The 14,428-nt window shown below is 41.3% G+C and overlaps 1 protein-coding gene across 3 annotated transcripts in view; it reads left to right on the forward strand.

The window, feature by feature from the left end:
- SUFU (SUFU negative regulator of hedgehog signaling) overlaps positions 1 to 14,428 on the forward strand; it is a 101,841-nt gene that overhangs the window by 17,818 nt on the left and 69,595 nt on the right. For all 3 annotated transcript variants that reach the window (XM_074907634.1, XM_074907635.1, XM_074907636.1), the window contains exon 3: positions 13,126 to 13,262. In XM_074907634.1, the coding sequence (XP_074763735.1) occupies positions 13,126 to 13,262 (137 nt within the window). The remainder of the gene's footprint in view (positions 1 to 13,125; positions 13,263 to 14,428) is intronic.

The raw sequence follows: 14,428 nt of genomic DNA on the forward strand, positions 1-14,428 counted from the left end.
AGTACTAGAATAGTCTGTGTTTCTTGATGGGACAGTGGTTACAACTGGAAACCACAAATTATCACTGGTAATAAAATTACTGATTTTGTTTGAAAATGTGAGCTTTTGGTATTTCTCTCTTTTAAGCTGGAAACTCCATAGTGATTACCTAGCTCAGCTGCCTCTCTACTGTCATCTCAATTTTGAATCGAGGCCCAATAGGCAAGTGACACCAGCCTAACAAAAGAGGTCTGCAAATCTTTGGTGGTCTCCCATTCAGATGGTATTCCCGTCCTTGGACAAAGGGGTGGTTAGGGCTCCTGAGTGCCACTCTGCCTCCAGGGATGGTAAACAAGAAATGGATCGTCTGGTGGGAGGCGTTTTTTGATCACTTGACAAAGCTGGGTAGATGGGATACCACCTGACAAAGGGCTGAAGTTTAAAGGAAGATTTTGCAAGAGCTCTTAAGAACAAAAAGTGGGGAAAAAAAAGGCCAGAAAACTGTTTTTTGGAGGATGTAAACAGGGTGGGCGGAGGTGAAGGGGGACTCAGCCATTCTTGGGGAGCTCTGATTTAAGCCTTGAGGATAGACACAAGGGAAGGAGGGAAGAGTGCACAGATGGCTCATTGTTTTGTCTAGCTCAGCATTCTTGCACTGTTGAAGGGCAATTGTTTTAAAATCCCCTTTGCAAAGAGTGCTGTTTGCTTTTCAGCTATCCCTGGTCCCCAAGATGCAAACTGTAAACCAGAGGGGCTGGACTTTAACACCCATTTGTTTTGGAGGGTCAGTGCTCTGTCCAAGGGGCCCGGGGCAGTCGCTGGGCTGCGGGGCATGGGGGAAAGAGTGTGTGCCTGGGAAATGCACTGCGGCAGTTGGGGAGAAGGCAGGAACAAAAGGCTGCGCATGGAGGGGCTGATGCAGAGCGGTGTCTGGCTTGGGGAGCTTCACCAAAGCTATGAAATGTGGCATAAAACTGGCACATACCTTACCTGAAACAATATCTGATGTATAGTATAAGTTTTTTACAGCATTTCATTTTTTTGGTGGCAAATAATTCATTAATACAGAGAAATACTGCCATTTCTGTACTGTTACTCTTTCTAACACTCCAGTTGCATTGGCATAGCTCCTTCCCCTTCTCCCCTGTGAATTGTTGTGGCCTTTCTGAAACAGGGGTCGTTGGCATAGTTGACAAAAATAAACTGTAAAGGCGGCTGTTGTTAGGAATAGGAGTAAGGCTCAACAGGGGAGTTTTACCAGCAGAACTACAGCAATATAATTATACTGGTAGACTAGTTACAGTAAATTTCCTCATGAAGACAAGCCTTAAGTTGACATTTCCTAGCTAAGTTGAATCCATATGTATAACTTTATTATGCAAAAATAGTATGTCTCTGGGCCTTGAATTCTTTTTTTACCCAGAAGAGTAACATTAAGCAGAAAAGCAAAGAATTTAGTGTTCAGAGATGGATGGAGGATTTTCTGTAATGGAGTGGCTGTGATGAGCTGTACGCTGAATTGTTTTTCTGGGTGAGTTATTTCTCCTAAAGTGATCAGGAACGTGAGGACCTTGTTTGTGCTTACTGCACTAAAAAGTAAGAGGTACTGAAATATGCTGTAAGATGACATCTCTCTCCCAGATTTACCCCTGTTTGTAAGAGAAGCTGAGCCATTTTGCAGTTAGTTGCCATTACTGAAGTGGTTTGGCTGCAAGGCAAAAACTCTTTTGCCGCTATTCAAATCTTTAAGGGGTAAACCTGGACCCACTGAAAGGAAGCAGGGGAATGATGCTTTCTTTCCTCCTTCTCTTTGTTTTAAAGAGGCCAAGATTTATTTTATCCTTTTGGATTTTGTCTTACAGTGGGTGAACTCCATGTAACATTCACAAGAAGGCGTTTATTTCTATAGATCAAAAATATCAGCCTGTGATTCTTACCTGTGAAAGTTTCCAACGCTTCAAAGGAATGATAGTCTTGCAGGAGAAGTTTAACACTTAAAAGGCAGATTTAAAAAAAAAAAAAAAAGGTACACTCTTCATTGCAGCTGTTTCATGTTTCCCTTTTGGGGGTCTTTCACCATCAGCCTGGTGCTTTCTTTTCCCTGGAATTACAGCTCGAGCTCCAGGGGCCTTTCCCTGCTTGTTTAATTGGTTAAGATCTCTTATAGTGCTCATCGGTATGTTTTTGAATGCACCCTTTACAATGAAATGAGACTATGTAACAGCCCAGCAAGTAAGGAAGTATTGTCTTGATTTCCATAGCTAATTAAGTGAAAGATCAGGGATTGAATCCCAGATCCAACAGGATACTTGGGTGCCTAAACCCCACTTGAAATCTCTTGGAGTTCAGGCTCCTGAAAGCTCCTAAATACCTTTTATTCCTCAAGCTTATTTATTGCACAGCTGAGAACTTAATTGTACGAGAGTCCTAAAAATGTGCTCAAGGGTGTGCTGAAGTTTTCTTGTATGATTTTTTTTTTTTAAATTTATGTTCTTTAGCCAGCAGGAAAGTTATGGGAGACACCAGTGTTTATATTCTACTTAATGTATTGGAGACCTTGATCCTTGCCTGAGAATTTTAGGCAATGATGAAAAAAACTAACTGTGGCTGTTAGTGTAGCTTGTGGCTTTGGTTTTTTTTTCTCTTATTCTTTCCACCCTCCTATACTGCTTTTGAAAGCTGCTTTTGTTATGCGAATGGGTTCCTCCCAGCAGCTGCAGAACTTTCCACAGTAGGAGCTCGGAAGGAGCCAGCAGACATTGCAAGGAAAGTCGGTGCCCTTTTCCCAGCTGCTCACCAAGCGCAGCAGTACCGTCCTTCCCAGCCACGCTGGCTCGAACTGGCCCCCTTACTTATGCTCTCTTGCCTGATGAGGTTGCAGCTGAGCCCTTAGGTGAAGTTTTGGAGATGTATTACCATTCCCTGCAGCTGTGCAAAGAACAGTGTATAAGAGCTACAGATTCAGTTCCAGAATGAGACAGGATCCATGTGCAGATGAAAGGTTGTCTTCCCTAGTGCACTGTATAGCACAGTGACTGCGTGCTGTGTTTGCAGAATCACCTCCAGCTCAAGCCAAATGAGAGCACTGTGCTGCTGGACCTTGGAGAAATGAAGGATAAGTCGCTCTGAGGGCAGCATGGTCAACTTAAGTAAAATGTTAAAGTACAGATCTTGATAAGTTGTTTTCTTTTTCACTAGTTCCCTGGCCCTTGTTCTGTGAATGCAATAGTAAATCCTTATTGTACTCCTAGCTATTCTTTCCAGATCCTTTCAGTAGGCATTAAGATGATGCAACTCTGCTGCAACTTCCCCAGGTCATTGCAGTGAGACTTTGCACTTCTGTGGTGCCAAGCAGCTCAGCCTCCCTGGCGGTGCTGCAGGTGGTGGTCGAGAACCTGTTCTCAGGGACACCTCAGATGGGTTGGGACCAGTTCTCTGGCTGTGAGGTGGGAAGCCTGGGTGGTTCTGTGAAGAAATGTGTGAGTCCTCAAGCTGAAAAGCATGGCCAGTCCTCTAGTCACTTGATTTCACATAGATTATTATTTTTTTGTATGTGTTTTGGGAATCATAAAGATTAAATGCTTTGGTTTTGTCAGATTAGCTATGACTGTAATGGGAGATCAAACATCACATACTGGTATAGCTACATCCATGCACTGTAAAACAGAGAAATAAAAAATAAACTGTCTTCACATTGGACATGTATCTTTTGCTAGGGTAGAGATTGACGTATCCCATGCAACCTTCTGTTTCATATGTTGTTGTTATAGTCATTTCTCGTGTTCAGTGTTTGTCCATGCTGTGCAGAATGTGGAGTTAATTTCCCAGCTTTTGTGACCTTGATAGATGAAGTATATAAGCATTTCCTATATGATGAGTGTGTCACATTACTCTTTGAAGCGGGGAGATATCATTGTTTTACATATGAGAATCAAATTGTTTAGTAACTTTTTGAGGAGGATGGGAAGTTTGTACCAGACAAGATTTAAATTTAGGTCGCTCGGATGCTGTTTTAGGACTTTAAGAGTGTTCTGAATTTTCTTGACTTAGTGTTAGTAATGAAGCAGATAGATCCCTTTGGTACTGACAGGGCCATTACAGCTTTTTGCCCTTAAGCTACACGATCCTTACATGTAATGACTGTATGTTGGCATTCTCCAGAATGAGATGATAATGCTTCCAAGCCTCTAGAGCTCAAAGGGATTAACCTCCAGCAGCTAAGTGGGAGTGGGATCCTATCCTTCTAGATGCTACTACTTTCATGGCATGAACAGCTGAACCTCAAAGAAGCAACCCCTAAATTGGCTTAACTTGCAGCTCAGCGCATCAAAGTGACCTGAAAACTGATGGTGGTTTACTTTAACATGCTAGCCTGGAGACAGCATAGTTGAGGAGCTGCTTCCCATGTGGCTGGGCAGCAAAGTATAGTAACCACTTCTGTCAAAACGAGTTTAACTCATGTGTTGGTGAATTATCAGCTGTGGGTCCTGCCAGCTCGGTTTTGGACACAGAGTATCACTAGTAAAAGTTCGTTGGCTGTGATGCTTCATAGGATCATTTGGGTTGGAATGGACCTCTGAATGTTTCCAGTTGATGCCTCCTCAGAGGGTCAGCTTCCACAAGCTCCCTGGATCCTGTTTCAGGGTTTGATCGCTATCATGTGAAAAGGATTTCCAGGTACATGTAACTGGAATCAAGCTTTGCCATTTTGAAGTGCATCTCTGAGAAAGGTCTGGCTCTGTCTTCCCTTTGCCCTCCCAATAGGTAGTTGAGTGGTAAGATTCCCCGCTTTTAGCCTTCTTCTATTAAGGCTGGACAAACCCAGTGCCCAGCCCTTCCTCATGTGATGTAGGTGGCTGTGGTGTGGACACATTTTAATGACACTTGTGTGCCAAATGCTGATCACATGCCTGATTCATTTAGTGTCTAAAAAGTGGCCAGTCTGTCAGGTTTACAAAATGCACATAACAATTACTTGTTATTACTGTGCTGCTTGTGCCTAAAGCTGCTTGAAACCCTTACTGTATTATGGTGTAATTCAAGTGACACTCTCGTAAGACAGTTGTGTCTGCAGAGTTAGGAGTAAGGTTGACTTGACTCTGTAGGCTGAAGGTTTAGGGGAAAAGTCAATTTATCTGTTGTATCAACATTCTTTATTTATAGAAACAACTTTTTAAAAACAAAACCTAAACTGTGACTCTTCAGGGGCAAGATTGTCACCAGCTGAGTCTTGAAGAAGCTGAATAGTAAATGTGTGAAATCAATGTTGGAGTATATGCAAGTGAAACTTAAACTGAAGTCTCTTCTTTCCCTTCTGCCCTGTAGCAACACTTCACTTGCTAAAGGTAGCTCAGTGAAGCACAGTTCTGTTTTCATACTGGCCAGCACAAATCGATTCACAGATTTTGCTCAGATCTATCTCAATGTAAGTTTTCTAAGCGGATCCTACAGGAGCGTCTCAGAAAGCCAAGAAACCCGCCTCGATATAAGTGCAGAGCAAGTGCCTCTGCATCTGTTTGGATTTAGATGTTGGAATAATTCTCTAAAAACAGTTTAAGTTGCTGTTTCCAGAAAGGTTTTCCATTTGGTTGATGATTTATACATTTGATATGATCTACTGCAAGAGCAAGCTCTAAGCAACAGCTTTGGGCATAGCCATAGACTGACGTCTCGAGCACCACACGTCACTTGCTTTCCAACCATGATTTTACATGAACAGAAATCTTTGAGCATATGTTCTTCTTGCATTCGTGTTTGCCCTGCTTATGCACAAAGCTTTTTCTAAAATCAAGCTAGAAAGGAGTCCAGTAAGACCCTGCACACAGGTTTGGGGTGGTGAGGGCTCATGGAATTTCCTGTGGAGTGCTCTGAAGAGATAACCATCTGATGTCCAGATAACCACCCTCTGCTTCCTTCAGATGTTTTTATATGTTTTTCTTTAAAATTGATGCTTTTTTCAATGCCAGGAGACAATCCGGGAGAATATGTGAGTAAGCAGGTGGGTTTTGGCTAAAATAACTTTTCAGGATACTTTTTAAGCCTTTCATGTAGGCCAGTTGCTGTGCGTATTTTCTTACGAAATTGCTTCACAAGAACATCCCAGGATGCTGTCAGAGCTTTCAGATGAGACTTTTATGTTGTTTGACAGCTGCACTAAAACCAACCATTTCCTGTTAGGCAAGATGCTGGAAGCACGAGGTAGGGTCATTTCTCCCCCCCTCCCTGAAGCTCTGGAATATAAGAGTCATATGCTTACAGTGGGAAATCATTGTGTAATGCACCTGGAGCTTGAATTCAGAAGACTGACTCTCTGCATAATCTTGTTTGAGGCAAATCAGCTCTTGGCCTGATGTCCTTTCTGGGAGACAGAGATATACTGAGGTGTTCAAATCAGTGGCTGTAACAGCCTGCTGAAGGCTTCTGTCTAAAACCCAAGGAGGAGACCACCCTTTGTGTTGCTTGTTTGTAAGCAGGTGTGTGTGGGCAGTGAAAGGGAAATGGTATACATCTTGATTTTTCTCAGGGACGACCTGTGAAGTGAGTTATTGAGTACCCTGATGCTTTTTGTTACAGCAGTCCTCTGTGTTGCTAATAGTAATATCTTTGCTAGCTAACAGAAAAATCTTCTGGAATAGTTACTAGCTACAGTCTTAGAGCACTAGTGAGAGTTGGACCTTGAAGTACTTTGGTCTCATCAAGCAGAGTGGTGGACACTGCCTATCAGCTTGGTTTAACCACCTTCTCAAACTTCTAAAATGCCCTGATAGGCTGATCTGGAGTACGGAAATCTATGGATTGACAATTACTATGGATTTTTATTTTGAGGGGAGGTGGATATGGGTGGCAGTAGAATTAAAACTACTTTCTGATGGAAATAACAGCAGCTCTTCCTGATGCCAGGCTTAGAAATGTAGGGATACTGTATTTCTGCAGCCTTGAAAATGGTTTCAGAGTAGTTCACCAGCAGCAGAGCATGAAGCTTTGTATTTGTAGATGTGGGGGAATGCAATTAGGATTTGAAGCAAATGGCATCTGAAGTGGCTTCACAGAAGTAGTGGTGTTGGAGCTGAAAACTGAAGCTCAGACAAGTCAGTCCAAGGTACTGTGAGCCTGCCCTTGCTTCCGAGAAGAGACCTGGTTTATCTCCCTGGAGCTACTGTGACGTCTGAAAGTACAGTCCTAACTATCCCCAAATACCTTGAAAGAGCTTTCTTGTTGTTCCCTGGCTGAAATAATCTTAGTGAAGGGCCAGCATTTCCCTACGTAAACTCCCATTTTCAGGGATTGGTTCACCTGATATATTTATATACACATACTCTTAAACTCTCAAAAATAAACATATAGTACACTCTGCTCCTTGTCCAGAGCTGTGTAGCGTTCAAAAGTAGAATTTCAGAAATACAGCCATTTTGCACTGCAGTGAAGCAAACCTTCTCTCATTCCTTGCAAAAGTGAGAATGAAAACGCTTTGGCAAATAGCTTTGATTTAAACTGAAAAGCCTCTGGTTTTCAGAGCTGCTTTTAAAGCAAAAGGCCAGTTTGGCTTTTGATCCTCTTAAGCTGGGTTATTTGATGTGAAAAACGCCCTGGGTACTCTGCTGCAGAGGGGAGCAGCTTTTCAGTTCTCTGTGTGTGGCTTCAGGAGAGGGCCTGGCAGAGTGTGGGGTGGTGGGGGGCTCGGGGGGCCCGGCTGCATGGCTCTGTAAATAAAGGGGCCTCTATTTCTTTGGATTCTTTTGCTGGAACTAAATATCATGATCAGTGAAACTCTTACCTCATTAAAGGAACAAGCCAGGCTCCTTCGGTGTATGTGCAGTGCTGCAATGTGGTCTGTTCTGCTGAGCTGATTTGCTGAAAGGGAGTTTTAACCCAAAGAATGGCATGTAATATATGACCTTGGCTTTCAAAAGGTTTATTTTTGTTCATGCTACAAAATAAGGTTTTAATATTAAATATAGGGTTGGATTTGACTTGGCAGATACCAGAGCCTTCCATTACTGCTGTAGTCATAATATAAAACTATCTGATCTGTGCCAGTGGGCATGCAGCAAGCCAAGAATTTCTCCATCAGTATTTGCTTTTGTGAAAACTTAGCTGGCTGCTTCAAAATTGGGTTGGCTGTGAAGGTGATGTGCCCTCATGTTGGAGGGGGCAAAGCAGTGGTGGGTACAATACAATCTATGCTGTCTTTTTAGACTTAGTATCTTTAGTTTTGGGGCAAAATATGGAAATTTTTTTTCCTTAGCATTTTAGGGGTGTTGAAAAGAAACTTTCACTCAAAACTGCAGAGTTCAGCAGAACCAAGCTGTAAACCAAGCTATGTGAAATATTCAGATCTGTTAGTACAGAAACTTAATGCTGTGTTGCAACTTTCAGTTTATGTACCTGGGGTCACGCACAGATTCAAAATACTAATTTCGAGGTTTCCTTCCCGCACATGATCCATCTCAGATCATCATCTTACTGTAAAGCTGAGGCGCTTTTGGACTGCTGTACTGTAATTGCTTTGCCGAATAAATGACCTGCAAAGTAATTCAGTGTTGAGATGCTGAACTGAGCTCTGTAGCTTTTGTTCTAAATCAGCTGTAGTCTGAATTGGTCACCTTCAGATTTAAAAATAAAACAACCAACCAAACTGCAACCCAAACCACGCCAAAACCACCACCCCAGTTCTCACCTCCCTTTCTCACAAAGAAACTAACCCAAATAGTGCCAGAATCTTGCCTCTGTAGAACAAAATGTGTGTAATAAAAACGTGTTACCTCCACAGTTGACACAGCAGTCAGGGTCAGGCTAACCTGCTGTGGGTGCTTTGCTGCCTGACTGGAAGGGTACAAGTTAGTACAGGTGCAGGTGGCTGTGAACTTGGGGGGGTCGATGGAAGAGGTCATGAGCAAACCTGGCTTCCCTGTGCAGGACTTCTTTCATCCCTCCACCCAGTTTTCTATGGAAATGAGCCTTCTTCAGTCTGTCTCTTCTGCAACTGTGCTGTTTGGGTTTTTGTTTTTGTTTTTTCATCTTGTTGCTTGACTGTGGCTGGCTGAAGGTGATTGACTTTTCTGGAAGTTTGGTAAAAATTGGGAACTTGCAGGGAGGAGCATGAGTCAGCATCAACAAGCCTCCAAGTGTGATCCTTTTTTTGGTCCAGTTTCTTGGTAGCCTACTAAAATAACCCCCAGGCAGTGGGGACATACCCTACAAGAAGGAAGCTCCTGTGGGAATCCAGTGTTTCCACATGGAAGTAATGGAACATCTTGGTATGAATTAACGTCTTTATGGGGAATCCCACTTTATTAGCTCCCCGATCATGGATGGGTTTCTTGGTTATGATAGGTGCATCTTTTGTCTTGTTGGTGAGGCCTTGAACAAAAATGGACATATGTGGTTTGGGGGAATCAGCAGCAGCTTACAGTCCAGATATAAGGGAGGAGACTTTTTATCCTTGTGGGGGATAAAAAGCCATTTGCTTAGTCTTCTCTTCATATGGCACAAGTATCTGCAGGTTTTGGGCTTCTTACCAGGCAAATTCATTTCCCATGCATTTGTTTGCTGTGGCTGCTACTTGCCTCCCTACCAGCGGACTGATGCATCCATATCCTCACAAATTTTGGAGTCGGGGCTGGTGTAAGCACTTGCTCCCTAGTGAAAAGGATTTCCGTGGGAGAAGCCGAGCTGCATAACTCAGCTACTGGGTTCTTTCTCTGATTTTCGTTAGACCAAGTGTCAGAGGCACATGGCAGGATTATAGGTTTATTTAGTTCCTGAAGCTCACATCTGCCTCCATTCTTATGTACGTCCTCCAAACCTTGTCCAGGAGCTCTGGTCCTGGATTGTGGTTCATTGTTCATTGAGAGAAATTTTATGGCAACTGTTGAAACTATATTCAACTTACTTTCACATACAAGATTTTTTTTAAGAATAAAAGCAAAAGCTTTGGCAAAAATGCTAACTAAAAATGACTGTCCTAATTACATTTTGAATATTAATATTTATTCCAATGAAAGACTTGTCTGAATTAAACATAAAGGATTTATTAAACATAAAGTATTTCTAAACTAATTGCAAGCAATTAACGCCAGTGTGTCGCAATTTCTTCAAAACCAAATTATCAACTTAAAATTAAACAAACCTTTGCTTTATAGACTGTTACCTTGGAACAGCTGCACAATACAGGTAAATTGCATGTATTTAAATTTTGACTGTAACAAAGAAATGTGTTTTCAGCCACATATGACCATTAACTATTCAAAAACATTTTAATTCTAATATTTAAATGCAAACGTCTTACATGCAAATAGGATTCTTCTAAGATTTACCTGTTAATTTGAGAATTATAGGTATTGTATGCTGCTGCATTTTTGAGTGTTTTTTAGAAGATACATATTTTGATTCTTCAGGGATTAAATTTTTTTAGATCTCAGAAGGAAGTAACTTACTGCTTGTTTCCTTATCTTTTAATCTATTTATTTTCTAGTAGTTCTTCTCTGCTTTAGAGTCACTTTCATTCCCACACAAAAAAATCATGCAATTAACATTGCCTGTCAGTTTTACTGCTTTGTAACTGATGTTGCTTACCAGCAATGTTCTCCTAAATGCTCATCTTGCTTTAAATTTGATGGATACTCACCTGAACAGTTCTAATACTCAGTGGCTTGTGTATAGATCAACATAAAGTATGTGTGGTCTTCTCTTAAACAGTTATTTCTGGGAAGCAGAGAGATCTGTGGAGCTCAAAAAAAGAGCTGTGTTGTTTCAGACCATGCCTTGAAAGGTGGAAGTTCAATAGGGAGCCATCTTACTTTCCAAAAACTTTTAACTGTGAAAGATCAGCTCAGAGGCTTTTTGTTAACTTTGATCTTTCTTAAAATTGACCTATTCATAACATATTTCAGTTTCTGGTATATGCTTTGTCACAGAATCAATCCCTGAAAAGTACCCACTTTGAAATGTTTTGTTTCTTCCTTTAAGAAATATTTCAGTTTTTCTGTTGCTAACTGTTACGTGAAACTAATAAAACACTACAGGAGTGCTGCATGTACAAAGTACAACTTTTTTCTGTATTTGTGATGTTATCACCATCCTGTATCAAATGTTTTTGGTAGACCTGCATGACTGAATGCAGAACACGGGATTTGCTGCACATCCAGATTCTGCGAACTGCCTGGGTGGTTATTCAGTAAGCTCTTGCTTTGTTTAAAAACCTAATGTAATTATTTGACTTGTTGCTTAAAGGTACACTCGTTTCCTAAAACAGGTTTTCTATGTACTAGTTGACCATTCCAAAACGTGTTTTCTGCTCTGTTCATAGAGAATTTGCTTCTGCAATATGTAATTCTCAAATTCTTTCTTGAGGATAATGTGGAAAGAAACAAAAATGGACATGCTTGTCTATTTTTATACTAATGAAACAAAATATTAGCTATATTGTTTACCCCCCTTTATGGCAGATATCTGACCGACTTTCAGTACCACTCTCTTGTTTTCAGTCACAGATTTATTTACTTTTATTTTTCCCCTTCTTAGCATTTTAGAGGTGTTGAAAATAAACTTTCACTCAGAACTGCAGAGTTCAGCAGAACCAAGACAAATAAACCAAACTACATGAAATATTCAGATCTGTTAGTACAGAAACTTAAGCTGTGTTGCAACTTTCAGTTTATGTACCTGGGGCCACTCACAGATACAATATACTAATTTTGAGGTTTTCTTCCTGCACATGCTCCATTTCAGATCGTTGTCTTACAGTAAAGCTGAGGCACTTTTGGACTGCTGCTGTTGTTCTCTTTGTTTTGTCCCATAGTCTAGTTCTGTGCTTGGTTATGTTTCTTAACTACTTTCATTACATCATTTGGAAGTCTACTGCAGTCAAACTTTCCTTGAATAATCCTCAAATAAAATTACATTGCATGATGAATGAGTTGCATAGATGCTTAAGTCTGATCAGTTTTAACACTTGTCGTTGGGCAGGGTCACTATAAAACGTTTGTGCTTCAAACCAAACCTCCTTGCTATTGGAACAATCCTTACAATGCTTGGAGCTGGTCATCCCATTGCTGGTGAGCTGTGTTTTTCAAATGGAAAGTGCACTCATTACTTTCCTGACCGCTCTGTTTGTTTTTAGAAATAGTACAATGTTAATGCTTTGTGCATTGTATCTTTTGTATGTGCCAGCAAGGTATCTGTGTCCAAGACATTTGCAAAGTTTCTCCAGAGAATTTGCCAGTGGCTGCAGGTGTTGGAGATTGGAACTTGCAGAATGATCCTGGTTTATGAAAGGTTCTGTAAGGTGTCTTTCTGTGCTCAGTGTAAATCCTTCATTCTTTCCTCTACCTTTGTGGAACTGTCACAGCAGATGAGCAAGGGATGCGATGACAGTGGTAAAAAGGACACGGATGTCCCCAATTTGCTGCCAGGTGTGCAAGCTTACGTATTTGTCCATGAGGTTTCCCATTTTCCAGAGGTAAATGTGGCATTTTTAGCTGTTGGGGTCTTGGAATAGGAGATTTCCCATATGTATAAATATTTTTTAAAAAAAGGATTCTTGAGGACTGGTTTTGTGGAAACAAAGAGTAGTATGGGGTATCCTTTATTTATTCCTTTTTGTTATAGCCTTGATACTTTGATTATGACACTGTTGTCCTGGGTAGACCCTATCTGACCAAACCAAATAAATGGGCAACTATCTCTGTCAAATGGAGAAATGGCCAAACTACTGCTTCCTGAACAGCATCTGTCATGTTCAGTGTTTTTCCACTGTTGTCTTCCTAGATACATGAGGAGAATGTGTGCAGGCATATACTGGAGCAAAATAAGAATTAGTGTGTGTATTTCTGCCTGGATCTTCTTGTTCCCCTCTCCCCTGCTGACTCTCTGCAACACAGAAATTGTGTGCTGCACATCAAAATATTCAGCTGTTTCAACCCAGAAACCTGCTACCCAGTACTTTAGTTGCATTCCACTTCTCAGAATGTGTAGAAATCTGAAATCACAAGGGTGGAATAATGTTAAACACTTTCTTTGGTGTTCCATTTAGCTATCAGTGCAAACTTACAATGATGCTTAAAAAACAAATCCAGGTTGCTGAAAATCCCACCTGGTCTTATTACAAGGAGTATGTTGTGACTTTTCCTTTTTCATTCCCTTCAGGTTTACAGGAACAGATGGACCAAGTGGTTTTGGATTTGAGCTGACGTTTCGACTAAAGAGAGAAACAGGGGAGTCGGCACCACCTACCTGGCCGGCAGAGTTAATGCAAGGCTTAGCCAGATACGTCTTCCAGTCAGGTACTGCAGGGTTAAATACACTGCCTCGCTTTTCCAAAACTGCTGTCGTTCTGAAGGGCCGTATCTGTTAGACGGTGTGATACTTGTCTCAGTGTCGCTCAATCAAATCTTGGCAATTATCTTTGTGTGAGAACCCAAAAGAGTGTGTTCCTTCCATCAGCCCAGCTTGCTGGGGATAAAATCCAACTGCCTTTCAGGTAACTCCAAATTCCTAGTATTGAAAAGCTGAAGATATGGAACAGTTAGTAACCATAGGAAGCCTGTCCAGTGACTGTTGCTTTCCTGTGTTACTGGTTTCATCTTTTCTCTGTAAGAAAACCTCATTTGCTTATCCTGAAATGGCTGAGAAGCACCCATCTGGTAAGGTCTCACTTCTCAGCAGAAGGGCTGTAACTTCCAAAAAAATCACAATTCCCTCACAGACACATCTCTTCCTATGGTCTCTGCAGTTGAGCAGCAACAGTGTATGTAAACAAGGAGTTGCTGAGATGAGAAAATATAAAAGTCATGAGGGATGCCAAGGCTGGGAGGGCTAAGGAATTATCAATTGGGAATCATTAATGCAGATGGAGACTTGCCAGAAAACTGGGAACCAGGGTGCCTACAAAATGTCCTCTTGCACAGTATACTGTTTCTGGGTTTCTTTTGTACCACTAGATTGAATATTAGATTGTAGTGTGAGGACATGAAGACTTGTGGAATGGTTGAGTGCATAATGTACTTGAAGGGCACTCTCCAGCATCACAAGAGCTGAATGAAAATACGTGAAGGACTTTTTTTTAATCTAGTTTGAGGTCCTTTACAGGTAAAGTACCTTCTAAATCAATGATTATTGAATTTGTAACATTTAGTCCTTACTCTACTAGTTAATAAATTGCTCACTGACTTCTGATTCTATTGCTGGTTTTCAGTCAGCTGGCTGATGGCCAAAGGGGGAGATCTGGATGAAAACAGATTGCTCTGCTAACCTCTGACAAATCTCTGAGGCAGTGGCAACTCTTGCAGGGTTTTTTTTCCTACATATTGACTGACAAACACCAATGCCAGTGCAGACTATTGCTAATCTTCATATTGGGAGTGTCTCTTGTTGAAGTTTAACATGACACCAGCATTTTTTGGTAACCTTTGTTGTGTAGTTTTCTTCCCTGGTTGCCATTGGGCTCACC

The sequence above is a fragment of the Athene noctua genome, chromosome 5 (assembly GCF_965140245.1).
Source record: "Athene noctua chromosome 5, bAthNoc1.hap1.1, whole genome shotgun sequence".
In the NCBI taxonomy this organism is placed as follows: domain Eukaryota; kingdom Metazoa; phylum Chordata; class Aves; order Strigiformes; family Strigidae; genus Athene; species Athene noctua.